At 44.7% G+C, this 17,430-nt stretch overlaps 1 protein-coding gene across 1 annotated transcript in view; it reads right to left on the bottom strand.

Moving 5' to 3' along the window:
- GRIK3 (glutamate ionotropic receptor kainate type subunit 3) overlaps window positions 1-17,430 on the bottom strand; it is a 237,285-nt gene that overhangs the window by 94,698 nt on the left and 125,157 nt on the right. Inside the window, exons 2-4 of the mRNA XM_077837713.1 lie at window positions 10,423-10,599; window positions 6,106-6,363; window positions 4,444-4,625 (exon numbers count right to left, since the gene is read on the bottom strand). Coding sequence (XP_077693839.1) covers window positions 4,444-4,625; window positions 6,106-6,363; window positions 10,423-10,599 — 617 coding nt within the window. The remainder of the gene's footprint in view (window positions 1-4,443; window positions 4,626-6,105; window positions 6,364-10,422; window positions 10,600-17,430) is intronic.

Raw genomic sequence — 17,430 nt, 5'->3', positions numbered from 1 at the left:
CCATCTGTCGTTAGTGTGGGTCTTTGGTGCCTACCACATTCATACAACTAATTTTTTTTAAACGACTGTGCCCCTTTTTCTGAACATAATCAATGGAGGATTATACTTAGCATTTGGGACTCTAATTAGAAATACTGCGGGGGGGTGGGTGTCAGAAAAAGTCCAGGGGGAAGGAGAATGGAGGGAAGCCACTCAGCCATTCTGTATTATTCTATCAATGAAGTCAGATCAATTAGTATACATTTAGACCTGCTTGATGGGCTGAAAGGACTGCTCCAGAAATCGTCAGAGCAAAATCTGGCACCCAGGGCAATGTTTACTATTTCCAAGAAGCATTGCAGTAGATCTTAATAGTTGGGTGGAATGAAGGGCCAGACAGTTTCTGGCAGGAAGCAGGAGCTGCAGATATCCAGAGAAACAAATAGCTTTTTTCCCCAGAGCTGCCTTAGCTCCTTTAGTCTGGGGAAATAGCATGTCAGCATCTTTGAAACATGGGGTGTAAAGCAGTGTCCAGTTAATGGATGCAATATTTTAGTGTTTCCTTCTACAGCTGATGCGAAAGGGATCAGAGTAGACCAAGAAGCAGGAGTCCATATAAACGATGACTCCCACACATCATTGCCATGATGGATATTAATAAAACTAGACTGAATGCATAATTCTACGATACATATCACTGAATCTTTTGGACCAGAAAGAGCCTGGACTATTACCAAATCCATTCACCTTGCAACAGGGCATAGCTCTAGTGTATCTAGGAAAGGAATCCTCCTGGAAAGATTTTCAAACAGAAGGGAGGTTTGGCTTTTTGGATAGGGTTCAGTGTGCTTTTGGGGAAAGCAGATCTAAGAGTACTTCAAAATCTTTAATGACAGCCACCTTGCCTCCTCTGACCTCAGGGGATGTTTGCTTCTCTCTGCTTTCTGTTTGGTTCTGCTACAATTACTAGGGCAGAGTTTAGCTCTGAGGAAGAAAAGAACAGTTTGAAACGAAGCAGGGGGTTAGGAAACATGGAGAGGATGGGTCAATCCAGATTGCAGGGCCTAGAAACCCAGAATCTGAAGTTTTCCCTTCATTCCTTTCCTTGACCTGGATGTCTTTAAAAAACACGATGATATTAATGCAAAAAATAATCAGGTCTCTGGTATGAGCAGAAGATTTCAACCCAGAAGGCAATGAGGCTGTAATTCTCTGAGTCATCCACGATGGTAAATGTTAATGTGCTGGGGCCCAATCCTGCCATCAGATGGCTGGTGTGATGCATGAGTCTGAATGCAGAAAATGCCTCTGCTTTTGTAAAGAAATAAAGCAAAAAGCAACCCGCAGAACAGTAGAAAGGCTATCAACAACCGCCGGGGAGGGGGGAAAGGGGAGAGGGGGAACTGTAGAAAAGGTAGGACTGTGCCGAGCAGGAGTTCAGCAATCCATTCACAGACCACTGCCAAGGAGGAGGAGAAAGAAAGTTGGGAGTTCAGAGAACAGACGTGATCGTAAACCGATGACCAGAAAGACTGAGACCAGACTTTTCTCAAGTGAAATTATAGTGCAAGAGGATAAAACAGAAAATACTTTAACTCCCTGGTGCTATCTCAAGAAACGCCACACCTGCTTCCTGGGAATGTGATCGTCTCATATGTGCTGTCTGTATTATCTTGGGGTAGTCCTTCTTGGGTTAGTGGGGTTTAAAAGTATTGCCCAGGGTAACTATGAGTTGCCTTGATGCTATAGTCACTGTGGGGATATTTTTAATGAATGTGTTAAAGAGACTGGGTTTTCAAATGTGACTCATGATCCAGGGTGCCCAACCTAGGCCACCTCTGAGGGGCCTGATTTGAAGAGAGCAGGTGCTCGGCACTTTCTGAAAATCAGAGTGTGTTAAGCCATCTCAGACTGGGCACCCAAAAATCAGGACTCACTTTTGGAAATCTTGTCTTTGAACTCTACGTTATTTAGTGGGGCAGCTTGGCAGGATTCCTCTCCTGCTTCGACTTGCAAATAGGTGCAGTACAATAGGTGAGCTCAGAACACTTGTCCTGACATGGGAAGCAAAAACTGTAGGTCAGACTTGCGTGTGGTTTAATTGGCATGTTTGCTAAAGTATCCCAGAAGGGAATAACACAGAAAAGTTGTTATTGTTTAACAGAAAGGGTCTGGCTCTGAATCGTATCCCTTTTGCACAAACGTGTGACGCGTGTTGCGCTCTTCCTGTATCTTGCACAGTCTTCTTCCCCTCCCGCCCCACTGATTCGCAGTGGGAACAGAGCCCTACGATTCTAACCTGGCGGGATTTGACAGTCACTTTGCACAGGTGTAAAGGCCTGCAGAAGTTGCCGGGGAAGAGCAGACTGGACTCACCGTCTCCATAAACCATCCTCCAGAGAGCAAGGCTGCAGTATTGTGCCAGATTCATGCTCTCTGGCAGTCAGAAAAGATGCAGGGAAAAACTGGAGCTATCCCCACTCCTCAATCCACCCCGCACCAGGTATGAGCGGGGACTGCGGCAGAACCCAGGGGGAGAGCTCGGTACACAGCAGGGAGCTTTGACACCAGCTGAGGTGCAGGTGGAGGGGGTTGTGACATTCCTCCGGAGCTCTTAAGGTCCTTTGGCACTCGGTCCTAGACAACGAGCAATCCTCTAGGGCAGTGGGTCTCATGGCCAATCAGCGCAGAGCTGCAGCCCACGTGACATCCGCAGGGCTGCACAGGTAGCATATATTATGACACAGATGCAACCCACACAACACACAGAGAGCTGCATAGGCAGCCCACAATGGTCAATAGGTTGGAAACCACTGGTCTATGGATTGTAAGTAGATACCCCTGTTTCTTGTTTCCTAAAAAAAACCCCCACATACAAGAAACCTTTCGTGCCCCCCCCGACCTCCACCCCACCCACCCTTTATTCTTTACCCACACCGATGAGCAGAGCAGATGGCACAAAAAACTATCAAAACCTGCATAATAAGTGTACAGCACCAAATACAGCTAGCCTATTAAAATAATTCACAGGAGATGAGGATTCCCCTTATTACTTTGTTAAATAATCCCGCCCTGGCTGTCTGATCTCTGGGCACTTCCCCTCGTTTTGCAGTAGCACTGGGGTTGCAGAGAATTCCGTCTTCAGTGCACTGGGCTGATTAGTCCTTCAAGGGCAGAACGGTTATTTAAACAATATGTTGGGTCTCCCTGGGCTGGGATAAATCACACTTGTATTTGATGATTTTTTTGTAATTCTCCTAGGGTCGACATTTCCTACCATAACGGCATGTACCTAAGCGGAAGAGGAAGGGGAGAAATCCAGGCCTGCTGGCATGTGAGAGACACAAATCAAGTAGCAGAAAAAAAACCCGGTCAATGGGAAATCACTGACATCTAGGCTCAACATAGCAATAAAAAGACCCAGAAATGTGGTAATCTTGGACTTTCCATTTTGACCAAATTTGTGGCTTCTTTTGTGTGTATGTACGTGTGTGTGTGTGTGTGTGTGTGTGTAGACATGTGTGCAAGCAGACACGCGTACCTTGCAGTAGTCCTTACCAAAACGTAGCATCTAGTATAATGTCCCCCTGTGCACGCCTAGGGGGCCTGAGGCAGGACAGATGGGAGAGATGACATGAAACCAGGAAGTAATACCACATTTGTGCAGGGACAGGGCTAACCGAACAATGACAGAAGTGGCCAAGAGCAGAATTCTATTTGATACATTGGCTGACAAAGGGAGGAACAAGTGCTGCATTCACGCATTGAGGGCTGGAGAACCACTTGCGTGGCAACAGGAAATGGTACGTGATCATACAGTTAAAGACTGACGCCAACACAGCTGAACCCACTGATACCAGCTGAGGATCTGGCCTTGTATCCTAACTAAAGCTTGTAGGATTTTTTTTCCTCCCTGAAGTGGAAAATTTTGATTTTTTTCCATGGACAATTTTTACTTTTCATTATTTTGGGTTTTTTCCCCAAAGAAAAGTTGAAATTTCCTGCAGAAATCAGACACTTCCCTGAAAATTTTCATTTAGTCAAAAACCTAATTTTGCACCAAAAAAGTTTTGACAGCAATTTTTTGGCCAGCCTTAATTTTAATACCGATGCACAAGGGAGCCAAGTTGGGTTACCAATGCAGCCCTAACTTTGGTGTTCTCTGCGTGCTCTGCAGTGTGACCTGACCCTTGTAGCATAGTTCTTTGTACAAAACCTGTATTTTCAGATGTAAAAACCAAGTGTAGAGGAAGTAGCTTTAACTATAGCCTCAGAACATTGCCCGCAAGAGCCTAAGCAAAGCATCTGCAGCTGCAAAAATGCTGTATTTATTGTAAAGGACGTTACCTGCAGGGGTACGCCACAGATGTCTCAGCTGGATTATCATCATTGCATGAGCATGAATTCCCAGAGGCTTCCCACTTTCCAAAGAACCCCTCCTGCTGCAGCCCCTCCAGAGCTCACCTGTTTGAGGATCTGAGCTGCCATCAAGTGGTTACAGTCGAAGATGATGCGGAACTCCCGGCCTCTCTTCATCTCCTTCAGCAGGGGCCTGGCATCCTCCGTGTCGATGGGCAGCTGGCGGATCTTCAGTCGGATGTTGTACCTTGACGGGGCCATGATAAGCTCCTGCAGCCGAATCAGGCCTTAGAGAGCAGCATTTCAAAAAGACAAAACCCACAGCAATGTCAGAACGAGCTGCTCTTGCCAGCAGCGGGTCCCTTCCACATCCACTGGGCTCTGGGTTCCTTTACAAACTTTTACTGGGCGACTGTTAATTTTCATTCACAATTTGATTTCACAAAGTAATTCCCCCCCCACCCCGCCAATATTTAGCATTTTAAAAGTGTCTACCGAAACAAAGGATGCAGCTGGGCCGTGGTTTTAAATTTCAACCACATCTAGGGCAATTGTTTTCCAATTTTTCCCATATCAGAAACCCCATTCCTAATAACCCACCTTCCATCTAGCTGAGATCTAACCAGGATGCACCCTTCCCCCCCTCCCCACACCATTTGGCCATGTGGGATTGGCAGGACAGTCGTGACCCCCTACAGCTTTGGGGGCATGCCCCTTCAAGTTAAGAGCCCATGTTCTAGGGGAAAGAGAGAGCATAACAACTAGCCAGCCAACATCTCAAAATCTGTTTCATTTACTGTGTATAGATTAAAAAAGAAAAAAAAAGTCCCATTAACTGAGGCTTGAGTCCAACTGAGTCTTTAGGGTAATTAATTCCAATCTGAAGAGAAGAATCTCCTCTCTATCATATTATATTACTGCCATGACTGTAGGCAGAAACAGGAAATAACCGGAGACCTTTTTTCGACCCGTGCACTCATTTCTCTCCTCTGGAGAAAGCACAATGCTGTGCCAGCCACAGCCGGTTAAAGTTAGTGGGATCTAGCGTTGCAAGAAGAAACCCAACAGAAGGCCATTGCAAAGGGGGAAGAGACAATGGGGAGTGTCCTTGTGCAACATGGAAGAAGTGCATCTGAACACGTCACGGAGAGGAATATACAGGGAGCCACATTAGCCAACAGCAGTGTCACACGGCATTCTCCGCAGCACTTCCCCTAAGGAAACTCGCTGGCTTTGTGAAATTGTCTTGAACAAGCGACCCGACACAATTTTATCTTTAGAGCAGGTGCTTTGCTGGGCTTTGTCCCGCTATCAAGAGCTCCCTCTACCTGCAGATGTGTGTAAGGAGCATTTTCTGGGATGAGCCAGACAGCAAAGGCTTTGCAGGCTCAGTTATGCCATTAGAGGGAGCTTTGTGCCCTCCGTGGCAAAACCACCTGCCAAATTCTCTGCTCATGTAAACAGACGCTGTGCGGCTGCCTTCAGTGAAGTGGGGCCAGTTTACACAGGCAGAGAGCGTCATCCTTCATCTGGCCCCTTGTCGGCAGCCGTGGGGATGAAGGCTAGCCGGTTGACAAGTCTGCCAAAGCTTTAGACATATTCCAAAGAACCCTGTGCATTTCTGCTGTGAGTTCATGAGGAATTCGGATCTGTCCCTGTGGACTCGTCTCACCACACATAACATGATTTTACTCCACCAGAGAGCATGGGAAAAGTCCCGAAATGGAACCCACAATAGATGAGCTGCTTTGCTCCCCCTTCACCTACCTGTACTGTCATCATAAACAACGGTAGCTGACCTCCATTTCAAATACTGTACAAGGTCCAGAATGGCATGGCTGAGAGAAGCATAGTCGGGGTAAAGGTTGACATAGAAAGTGTCCTTGTTATCCAAAGGGTGATGCTTCCACCGAAGTTGTATATGGGGGACTTCCAGTGCATTGCAAATAGACTGAACAGCATTGGTACAGGACCCTTGAGAAGGCCCGAATATTGCTACAACCCCCAGGGCGAGCTGGTCACAGGCTGGAATAGAAAGGGATCGAGGCTGTCAATACACCAGACAATATCCCTCCTGGGACTGATTAACACTGGGGGATGCAAGCCCATCCAGCGCGTGTCACTAATTCAGTCATATCACAAACAGCACAGCTCTGCTGCTTTGTCTTGGCACATGGAGAGATAGATAGAGCAGCATGTATGGGGATGGATGGACAGACAGACAGAAGCCTCTGGGTAACAACCAAAATATAAATATTAAAAAATAAAGGAACAGAGAGGAGAGGCAGAGAGGCAGGTCAAGTTCTAGATCAACAGTGAGACAGACGAGAGATGGCAGGTTCCAGACCAAGGAGTGATTATCCAAGCCTGATACAGCTGAGGGAGATGTACAAAGTCTTGACATTTTCAGGATTTTTTCCTTACACACAGATATTTCATTTTTAAATCCCAGCTCTGCATGGTGATAACACTGACTGCTCTTTAGTTAATGGCACTATCCTATCAACAGCACTGGGTCACAGAGCCCTCTCCTATCTCATAAAGAGTGACCACAAAGCCAAGCTCTGGTGATGAGACATTCACTGAGGCCTGACTCTGCCACCTTCCCCTGCTCCAAGCAGCCCTTATGCAAGTAGTTCCATTGATCTTTGCAGATTTACTTGCAGGAGTAATTACTACTTAAGGCGCTTAAGAACAGAATTAGGCCCTGCAGTGATGGTCCCTTGGGCAGCAACTGATATAAATATGGAGCTGGGCAAAAAATTCCCATTGAATTGTTTTGAAAATTAAAAATGGCTTTTTGACAAAACTGAAATTTTCACAAAAAAATGTCAATTTTCTTCTAAATTTTGCATTAAAAATTTGAAAACCTAAGATATGGGGGTTTGGGATTTTTAAAGAAAAAACAGAAATTTTCACAGAAAAAGAAACCAATTATATCCCAATCAGCTCAATATGAAAAAGGATTGATTCCTATTTCCATGATAAACAGCGCCCGTTTTTCTGGGATCCCTACTGGTTTGAATCCCTTGTGACTGAAACGTACCATAGCCACTGGCAGTCTGGAAGCATCTCCCCCACACCTCTCTTTCCATACAAAAATTATCTGTAATTTATCAAATATATTTTCAGTGGCCAGAAAACAGGGGTAGATGGCTGGTGAGATTTTTGGATTTTGATGTGTAGGTTTCATTCAGGTTGCTGGGAATGCAGGGTTTAAGCTTAAACCCCAGATATTTTGCAGATGCTTAGCACAGACTGGGGCTTTGACTAGTTCATTACATTAAATAACTTCATTCTGAAATGCACATAGTGATTACTTTTTAAAAATAAAATATGTTTATCTGTGCCCAGCTCAGCAATGACCGTGGTTTAGACTGAGAGACTTGCTAACGCGTACAGGGTTAACCCTCTCGCCCTTAGTTATGGGAACAGCCCCTTTCTATTGGGATGCCAGCTGACGCTGAGCTCAGTGAGGCCAGTCACCCCACTGGAATATCGGGCCTTTGCTTGCATGCTTTGCTGAATGGGGACCAGATCGAGGATAGAGCACCATAGCAGGGTATTTTACTCCTCCATGCTGCTCTGCTCAGAGAGTTATCAGATATGGTGACATCCTGACCCCACCGAAGCCAGAGAGTTTTGCCACAATGGGGCCAGAAATTCAATCCTATTGAGTATGGAATGACACCATAGGTCACTAGAGGGGACAGAACCCCAGATCTTCTGTACAAAAAACATAAGGCTCAAAGGACCAGGTCTGCGAGCTGTAGGTGGTAGTAGGTTCTGGAAGCCACTAGATCACTTACCAAATGAAATCAGCTGACCTTTATGGGCCTGGTCCAGTACTAGCAGCTCAGACAAAAGGCTCTCTGAAGTCAGTGGGAGATCTCTCTCATGTAATAAGAGCAGGACTGGGGTGCTAATGAACGGAACGTCATTGACTGTATTATAAACATAGAACGGACACGGAGCAGAAGCTTGCACCTTGTGGCCTACACACTGCGTTCCACTTGGTAAGGCAGAAACCACACTGCTTCCTGCCGGGTAGGGAGTGTGCGCACATACACGTTCACTTGCACACTCACGTGTGCACGCTCACGAGTGCCCCTCCTTTGGTTCCTGTCTGGTTTAACATCCAGCAAAAATTAATGCTTCAGTGAAGATAAACATGATACTTACACTTCAGCCTAGCACAGTGCAGGGGTCACAAAACCTAGGGGAACTTCCAAGATAAAACCCCCTGAAAAAAGCAAATATCCGCCTTGATTCCTGGTAGACTCCGTGACAATCAGTTACCAGCTCTGTCTATTGATGCCTCTCTGGTCTGTGAATTCAGACAGAGTCATACTTTTACTGAGCAGGTTTCCCCCCCAGCTGAAGCTAATCCATCACCCTCACAAGCTGACGGGTAAACCACAATCAGAGCACTTGCTGTGCCATCCAGTTTCTCCCTCCCGCCCTCCAGACCTCGCTCTCTAGCAGCTCAAATCAATTGGCATCCAATAACAACAATGACTTGTGGTGGTGGGGAGAAGGAAGCTGTAATCCCTCTCTACCAGGAATATGTGGTGGGCAGCCAAACTCTTGCATGTTTATCCAATTTCTAAGCTTTTTAGGATCCACCGTTATTATTCCACACTTCTGTGCTTTTAAAAAGTTCATCAAACCATCACCTCAAACATTCTAGAACCTCCACACAAACCACAACAGGCAAGAAGCATTTAATAACGGCACAACCCATCATTCCAGTGCTCACATTTTACCCTTCTTTTAATGTGTGTGTGGGGGGGAGAGGGATGGGGGGACTCTGTTTCATTGGATAGAGTTCCCAGTCTTTATCTAGCAATGCAAATGCACCAGGAAGTGGCACATTAATTAAACATGAAGGAGAGGCTTAAAAACATAACTTTATTTACTTGTCATATTCCATTAATATCATGTCTAAGTGGAGCTGCTCAAGAGTCTTGCAAACTTTAGAGTTGGAAGAGAAATAGGTTAGCTGTGTAGGGTTAGCGGGTGAAGGAGTTGTATAGTCTAGTGACCGGCATAGGATAAGGAACTGGGAGATGCATGGCTGAGCATCTGATTTACAAGGCTTTTGATCCAGAATTCACTTGACCCCTTGGTGCTTCAGTCAACTCAGCTGTAGAAACTGGCAATAGACCTGTACATACTGGGTGGTACAAAGGTCCTGAGAATTCTAGGAAAAGATATTCATAAAATCCAGTAAAGCAGTAGCCACTTTCCACCTGAACTGGGAGAATCCCGACAAGTGAGAGTCAGGATTATTTTAGTTTCTGCCACCAACACCTTTGGTGCCATCTTGGAATTTCCTATTGCATGAAGTTCAATTAAATGGAAACATTTGCATGAAAAATACAGTGGGCTTCAACACCTGTTCCTTTGTTTGTTTTAATAAAGAAACTATTGCACAGGCTACAGAAGACAAGGAATCTCCAGTCTGGCTGGCTTGAGGTTCCTGCAGCTGTCCACCTTTTCTCACTGTGGTCAGGTTATTTCAAAAACATGTACCCGTGTGTAAGCCCCAATTCAAGGAAAGCAAAGTGAGCAGCTCTGAATGCAGTGGTTACTCAGATTCCTCTGGGAGATGCAGGGCCAAGATTTTATGGGGTCCCCCTGTATCAGTGGAGCACAGTGTTGTTAACCTTTGACACACTGTTATAGCATTCCAGGTAGGTTCTAATCTCCCTTCCTGCCATGCACGCCAGGTGATGTACTTCAGGAAGGATGCTGCCAAAGGTGTCATCCAAGTGGGTATATGCATAATGTCTCCAGCAGTGCATGGTTACCATCACTGATCGCAATGCTCGTAAGATTTATTTTTGCCACATGCATATATCAGCCACTTGTAGGTGATCTGAGCCTTAGCATCTTCAGCTGACATGGAGTAAAATGGAAATGGGTAGAAGAGATGACATTTTTAAACTAAATAATAAATAAAGCCATTAAAGACCCATAAGCTCCTGGCTACATGTTCAACAGGTGAGCAGAGAGCGGTCTGCCTCTGATCAACCCAAACGGTAATTCTTCACCAAATGGAGAAACATGCTATCTACTTACCTTTCTTAGTGGCTTCAAAGCTGTCATGGAAATGTATCCTCTGAATGTCATAAGTTAATGTTGTGTTAGGCAACAAAGTTCTATTTCTGTTGATAATATTGGCAGAAAATCTAAAGGCTTGCTCCTCGGCACTCATAACCTGGGCATTGGGGCCATCTGCATACTCGAAAATTCCTCCTGAAAGACAGGACCAAAATAGAGTTACTAACAACATGAAGGTTCAGGAGCACCCTCTCCCACAGCGTGTCCAGAGACAAACTCCTGGGAAAAGCTTACACATTTCAAAGCTACATTAGGGCTACAGCGAGTGGCATTTATGCTCAGCTACACTACTGGCTATAGCCATGTCTCCCCTGGGTTTATCAGCCAGTGGGAACTTCCATGTCTTCCAAACTGCATGGAGGGACCTCTCTCACAGTTTCCCTAGGAAGCTCAGGGGAGTTTGGGAACCCAGCCGCTCACTGCTGTGTATGTGATTGTGTACATTCTGTTTTGATTTGAGCACCCAGCCCAGAGACGGCAGGCAGGGAAGCTGAGTCAAATTATGGTGACACCTAAAAACAAGAAATGGGGCCTCTCTGAGAAGGAGGGTTTCCCTGGTTCCCCTTTTACTGCTGGGGAGATGCTGGTGGCTTATGTTGGGGCTGAACCCAGGGCTGCTCAGAGATAGTAACAATTCCAGGAATATTTTGTCATAAATTTCTCTCTCCCCATCCAGCCCAGTTTTGCCATCCCCCTCTTTCCATCTCCTTCCCCTGACTATCTGAGATTAGAGGTGCCTGAGCCTCAATCAACATCAGAGAGAAAGGATACAGAGGCCAGGATAGAGCGGGTTGAATTGTTTTCCCATTTTTAAAAAAAGGCATTTTGACTACTATAAACATTTTTGGTGGACACTTTTGTTTTGGTTAAAATATTTGTATTTTCATGAAAAACTGGAAACTGAAACATTTTCATGAATTTTTTTTCAGTTTTTGATTTAAATGTTTGGTTTTCACAATCAAACAATTGCAATTTTAATAAATTTTTTGTTTGTGATTTGGGTTTTCAAAAATCTGCTGAAAATTGAAGTATTTTCAAAGGAAATTAAGAAAAACACATTTAAGAAATCGTCCCATCAAACATAACTGGTATTTTCCAAGCAGCTGTTGCTAGGAGGATAAGAATAAAGTGGGTGTGGAGTGTGAGGAGTGCGGGTCAGGAATTTTCCAACAAAACTTTTTCCTGCTGGAAAACACCAATTTGTCAGAACCAGAACTGTTCACAGGAAAGGGTCAGTTTCAGTGAATCTCCAAATTTGAAAAAAAAAATTGAAAAACAAAGTTTCAAAGTCATCAAAATGGGAAATGTTGACATTTTCAAAAATAATTTTTTGCTTTTCAATTTGTTTTGAAACAACATTTTGTTTTGAAATTTTAGCTAAAGAAGAGTAACCTCTTTTTAAAAAGGTCAAAATTAAACCAAAATGAATTTTTATTCAAATTATTGGTTCACAATTTTTTTTATTATTATTATTATTTTTTTGAAATTTTGAATTTTTTCCCCCATTGGGAACAGAATTTTTTTTTGAAATCTTGAAAATTCTCCTGCAGCAGTTAAATCGTTTCCCCCCTGCAGAGTTCTGGGAACAAAGTCTGGACCCTTTAATTTCTAAGTCACCATCTTGAACATGGTCCAAGTTGACAGTGACCAGGAATTGCTGCCTTGGCTTTCCCTTCTGGGCCCTACCTCCTGCCATGCTGTGAGGTCTTCCTCATGTCTTAGATTCTCCACCAATGAGGCAATCAGTGTGTTGACTTTTACCATGCACAGTCATTGTGCTGTGTGAATAATGCAGAGTTATAATTAATATAAGAATTGGGAGTGAAATCTCCAGCTGCTTTCTGCTCATCCTTAAGTTCCCTCTTTGTCATTCCTTATTATTAGTTCCCTCTGCCCCATCTTTTTTGTTTCTCCTTGAATTTGCTCTCCAAGTCCTTAGTTCAGACAAGCAGAAACTTCTGAGTTTGCCTACAACTACAACCTGCACTGCTCAATAATGCATGGCTTCAACGCATGCTTTTCCATGTTTGGAAGTTGTTAATGCCATTAAATTTCCCCAATGGCAGTGAGCTCATGTCATGGTATCACTAGTTTTCTTGGCTCTGCGTTTGTAAGTCTTGTCCTCAATTCCCCACTGGCAGCCTCTCTAATTGAAGTGACTGAGTGAGGGCGTAAATTATGTAATTGTATATCCTTGTCTCGGAGATGTAGGAACAATCTTTTGCCCCTAAAGAGCCCTGGTAAGACACACAAACCTGACTCTGTCTGATAACACACAAATCAAAACACTTAATGAATGAATGAGCTCAGCAAATGCAGCTGGTAACAGATGGTCTCCAGGTTCATTACCTGGAAGCAAGCCTTCCTCTTCGATTTAGGAAAGCCTTTCCAATGTTTCATTATAGATGGCACACGCCTTATCAGCTCTATTGGTATTTAAGAAATTACATGCCTTCTCCTTCCAGGTCCAAACCACACTGTCTATACATGTTTATACTAATTTGGTGCTGGTCAAGAGTGCCAGTCCAATGGCAATTGGGACGGAAGCCCCTAGGAGGATGCATATAGAGCAAGTAAACAGCCCCTTAGCCTGAGTCCCGTAAGCCTGAGTCAGCAGACACAGGCCAGCCCTGCGTATTTAATTGCAGTGTAGATATTCCCTATTTCATCCACAGGCAGGTAATTTAACAGCTCAAACTCCCCCCCCCCCCGCCCATGTTTAAAATGGACCAAAGGAAATACTTTTCTGCACAGTATACATTCAGCTTGTGGACGTCATGGCCACAAGATGTCACTGAGGCCAAGAGCTTAGCGGGAAGCCAAAAAGATGGAGCATTTATATGGATAGCAATAATGTCCAGAGTTGATATAGCAAGGATTCAAAATACAAACAAACACAACCCCCGCACCCCACCCAACCCCAGTTTTCGAAGTGCTCTTAACTCTCCTGCTTCAGGGCATAACCAGCTTCTAAAGACTGGGGGACAGGAAGGAAATTACCCTAAGGGCAGGTTATCAGTTTCTTATACCTTTCTCTTTGACAGTGGCCAACACCAGCTGCTAGAGACAGGATACTGAACTAAGTGGACACATTATTTTATTGAGTTTAGGGAAGATAATTCTTATGTTTTACAGATGACATAAAAATTGGTACCAAGTATCAGCGGGGCAGCCGTGTTACTCTGTATCCACAAAAACAATGAGGAGTCTGGTGGCACCTTAAAGACTAACAGATTTATTTGGGCATAAACTTTCATGGGTAAAAAACCCACTGCTGCATGCCTGCAACTGTAGAAGTGGGTTTTTTACCCACGAAAGCTTAGGCCCAAATACATCTGTTAGTCTGTAAGGTGCCGTAAAAATTGGGGTAGTTGTAAACAATGAAGAGGACTGGTCCCCAATTCAGAACAATCTGGATCGCTTGGTAAACTGGGCGCAAGCCAACAATATGTGTTTTAAGACAGTTAAATGTAATGTACACATCTAGGAACACAGAATGCAGGCCATACTTACAGAATGGGGGACTCTATCCTGGGAAGCAGAGACTCTGATCATCGTGGTAGATAATCAGTTGAATACAAGCTCCCAGTGTGACACTGTGGCCAAAAGAGCAAATGCGATCTTAGGAGGCATAAACAGGGGAACCTCGAGTAGCAGCAGAGGGGTTATTGTACCTCCATATATAACACTGGTGAGACCACGGCTGGACTCCTGGGTCCAGTTCTGGAGCCCCCAATTCAAGAAGGATGTCGATCAATTGGAGAGGGTTCAGAAAAGAGCCACGAGAATGATTAAAGGATTAGCAAACCTGCCTTCTAGTGATAGACTGAAAGAGTTCAATCTACTTAGCTTAACAAAGAGAAAAGGCTAAGGGGTGACTTGATTACACGGCTCTTCAGTCTAAGCAGAGAAAGAAATAACATGATCCCATGGTTTCAGAGGAGCAGCTGTGTTAGTCTGTATTCGCAAAAAGAAAAGGAGGACTTGTGGCACCTTAGAGACTAACCAATTTATTTGAGCATAAGCTTTCGTGAGCTACAGCTCACTTCATCGGATGCATATTTGAGCTTATGCTCAAATAAATTGGTTAGTCTCTAAGGTGCCACAAGTCCTCCTTTTCTTTTTATGATCCCATGGCCGGAAGTTGAAGCTAGACAAATTCAGACTGGAAATAAGGCATACATTTTTAACAGTGAGGGTAATTAACCATTAGAACAATTTGCCAAGGGCCATGGGGGATTCTACATCACTGGCAATTTTTAAAATCAAGATTGGATTTTTTCTAGAGCTCTGCTCTAGGAATTATTTTGGAGATGTTCTCTGGCCAGTGCTATAGAGGATGTCAGACTAGATGATCACAATGGACCTTTCTGGCCTTGAAATCTATGAACCTATGAATGTTCCTACCAGCCCCAACCATCAACAGCCCATCTCTAGGGCTGTTCAGTCTCCCTGGCTAATTCAGTCCTTTGCTTCTGTTGACATCGTGGTGATGATTATTGTAAATACATGGTCACTAAGGCCTGCTCTGGGACATTTTCCAGTCTATTTCACATAAGACAAAAGCACAACTCTCTGGCAATAACCTGTGGTTACTGCCAACTGGGGACAGGTCCAACCAAATGACCTGAAACTCTATCCCCAGTCCTCAATGCTGTATGGCCCCCTTGTTCTGAATTTCCTGACCCCCAGATCCTTGTTTTCTAGCAGTGCTTGCTGCTCTGGTATCTCAGACAGGAATATCAGCAGCATGTGGCTGTTTTAATGTACTGCTCTGCTCAGCCAGCAAAGGGTGTCCCTTCCCCAACCCAAAGGAGGCTCCTGTGAGCCTTCACACCATAGCGCTGCTTGGAGATCTCCCTCTCGTTCCCTTTTTATCCCTGTGAAATATTTATAGGGCCACGGAGCATCCTCCATCCCAGCAAAAGCTAAACTCCACCTCATTGACATTAATTATTCAGTATCTATCATCAGGAGTATCTCTCATTCGAACATTACATTAAAAATACCCAGCTATGAAAACCCTTAACCCAGAGAGATGGCATCCCATCAGCTCCCTTCGCCCAGCCAGCCAGGGCAAGCTCAGGTTTCAACCTAGTGATACCAGCTCGGCCTCGCACTGCCACAGCAGCTTGGAAGTCAGGCGGGGAATGGCTTGTCAGTGGGCTGATCTGACCAACGAAGCAGTACTGAGTGCTTTACAGAGAGCTCCTAATGGAGGGGTGGCCAGGGGCCAGATACTGGGGTGGGGCAGCAAGGGCAGATGTTTGGAGAGCAGCAGGGACAGGTGTTGGAGTGGGACAGGGGAGGTGCATGGTGGAAGGGCAGTGGGGGGACGTTGATGCTTAGTTATTTATGCCATTACAAACAGCAGAGAACAGCAAATGTGCGAGGGGAAGGGCTGAGCCTCATTGATGGCTTTGTCACTCACTCGCTGTCTGCTCTTGGGCACATCATTTTCTTGGCCCTCTGTGCCTCAGTTTCCCCATGTTGCACATGGGGATAGTAATACTTTGTATGTACATATATGAGGATCCCAGAAACTCTTCGCACACACATGGAATTACTTTCTACATACCCCAGTGTGGTAAAGTATTACCAGGCTTAGTACAAACATGGGTAAGGATGATCCAGTGGTTAGGGCCCCAGCCTTGGGCTTGGAAGTCCTGGGTTCAAGTCACTTTGTGATGTTGGACAAGTCACCTAGGGCCATATCAGTTAGGTTCCTGGTAGGACTTTCAAAAGTGCCCAGGTGCCTAGCTCCCATAGGGTCATCCCAATGAACTCAAGTGGATCACTCGAGCATGCAAAGTTACTCCTGTGCATAAGCATTTGCAGGATTGGGCCCTTAATTTGTGCTTCTGAAGGCAGGGACCTACCTTTAAAAAAGTCTGCACTGCTCCAAAAGCACAAATATTACTGTAGAAATAATGAATAATAATAAAAATAAAACCCATTGGTGAGGCTCATCCCTTCCCCTCCACGCGAATGTTTTCAACCCAGCACATTTCAGCAGCAGGATTTTGTTCTCTAGCATTATGCTGAAATGAACTGGCTTCATGTTGCATTGATTAGCAAATGGCTGACGTGTTTTCTCCCAGCTCAGAGCTTTCAGAGTTGGTTCTGAGTGTGTCTTATTGTGATAGAATACAGTAGGATTCGGTATGCGGATTATCAGTGTTTGATCCCAAATAAATTAACACTCCAGACATCCATTTGGATATAATAGGCTTTACTTAAAGAAAGGATTTTCTGTGCAACCACCCAGCCACTTGCATTTAGTGCCAGGCGATGAGAAAGGAGACAGGCTCAGCTGGTCTATTTCTGATTACAGTACTGGCTGAAGAGCGCATGGGGACAGATGCAATGTGAAACAGACCCTGCATTTGCTAAGGTGTTAGAAAGAGCCAATGGGTAGCAATATATGACAGAATAATCTTTTACACAGAGGCCCTGGAAGGGGGAAAACAAAAGCCAGCGACAAATCTCTTCAGGCCAATCAAATGTGCTGAAAAGAACAGCTAGACCCATTTGGAAATTCCCTGCTGCCTATTCCCCTGGATTGGCGTGGCTTCCTCTCTTAGCTCGTGTGTCTTTTCTTCCCATACGTTCTTCACAATCATTACTTAGAAAGCCTAATAACTAGCTTGGAAGGGTTGATTAATGTATAATCTTCATCGTGATTACACAGTGTAATTGGCATTAATTTGGAGAGCCAGCTAATTACGAAAATAATTGTCACAGCTTTTCCATTTTAATAAAACGGAGAAAATGGGCTTGCACTATTGAGCGAAGTGGCAATGCAGTGATAGCGTGCGGAGCCCAGGGTTCTGGAGATCGGCTTCGTTCCATGCATACCTGGCACTGGAGTCGAGTGGGGGCAAAGACAATCTCTCAGGGTTGCAATTAGAAAAACTAACAACAGAAAAGAAATAACCTGAGGAGAATACTCTGAAAACCAGCCTC

The sequence above is a fragment of the Eretmochelys imbricata genome, chromosome 19 (genome assembly GCF_965152235.1).
Source record: "Eretmochelys imbricata isolate rEreImb1 chromosome 19, rEreImb1.hap1, whole genome shotgun sequence".
NCBI lineage: Eukaryota > Metazoa > Chordata > Testudines > Cheloniidae > Eretmochelys > Eretmochelys imbricata.
The sequence above is the reverse complement of the archived record's forward strand: the minus strand, read 5'-3'. Positions and strand labels throughout refer to the sequence as shown.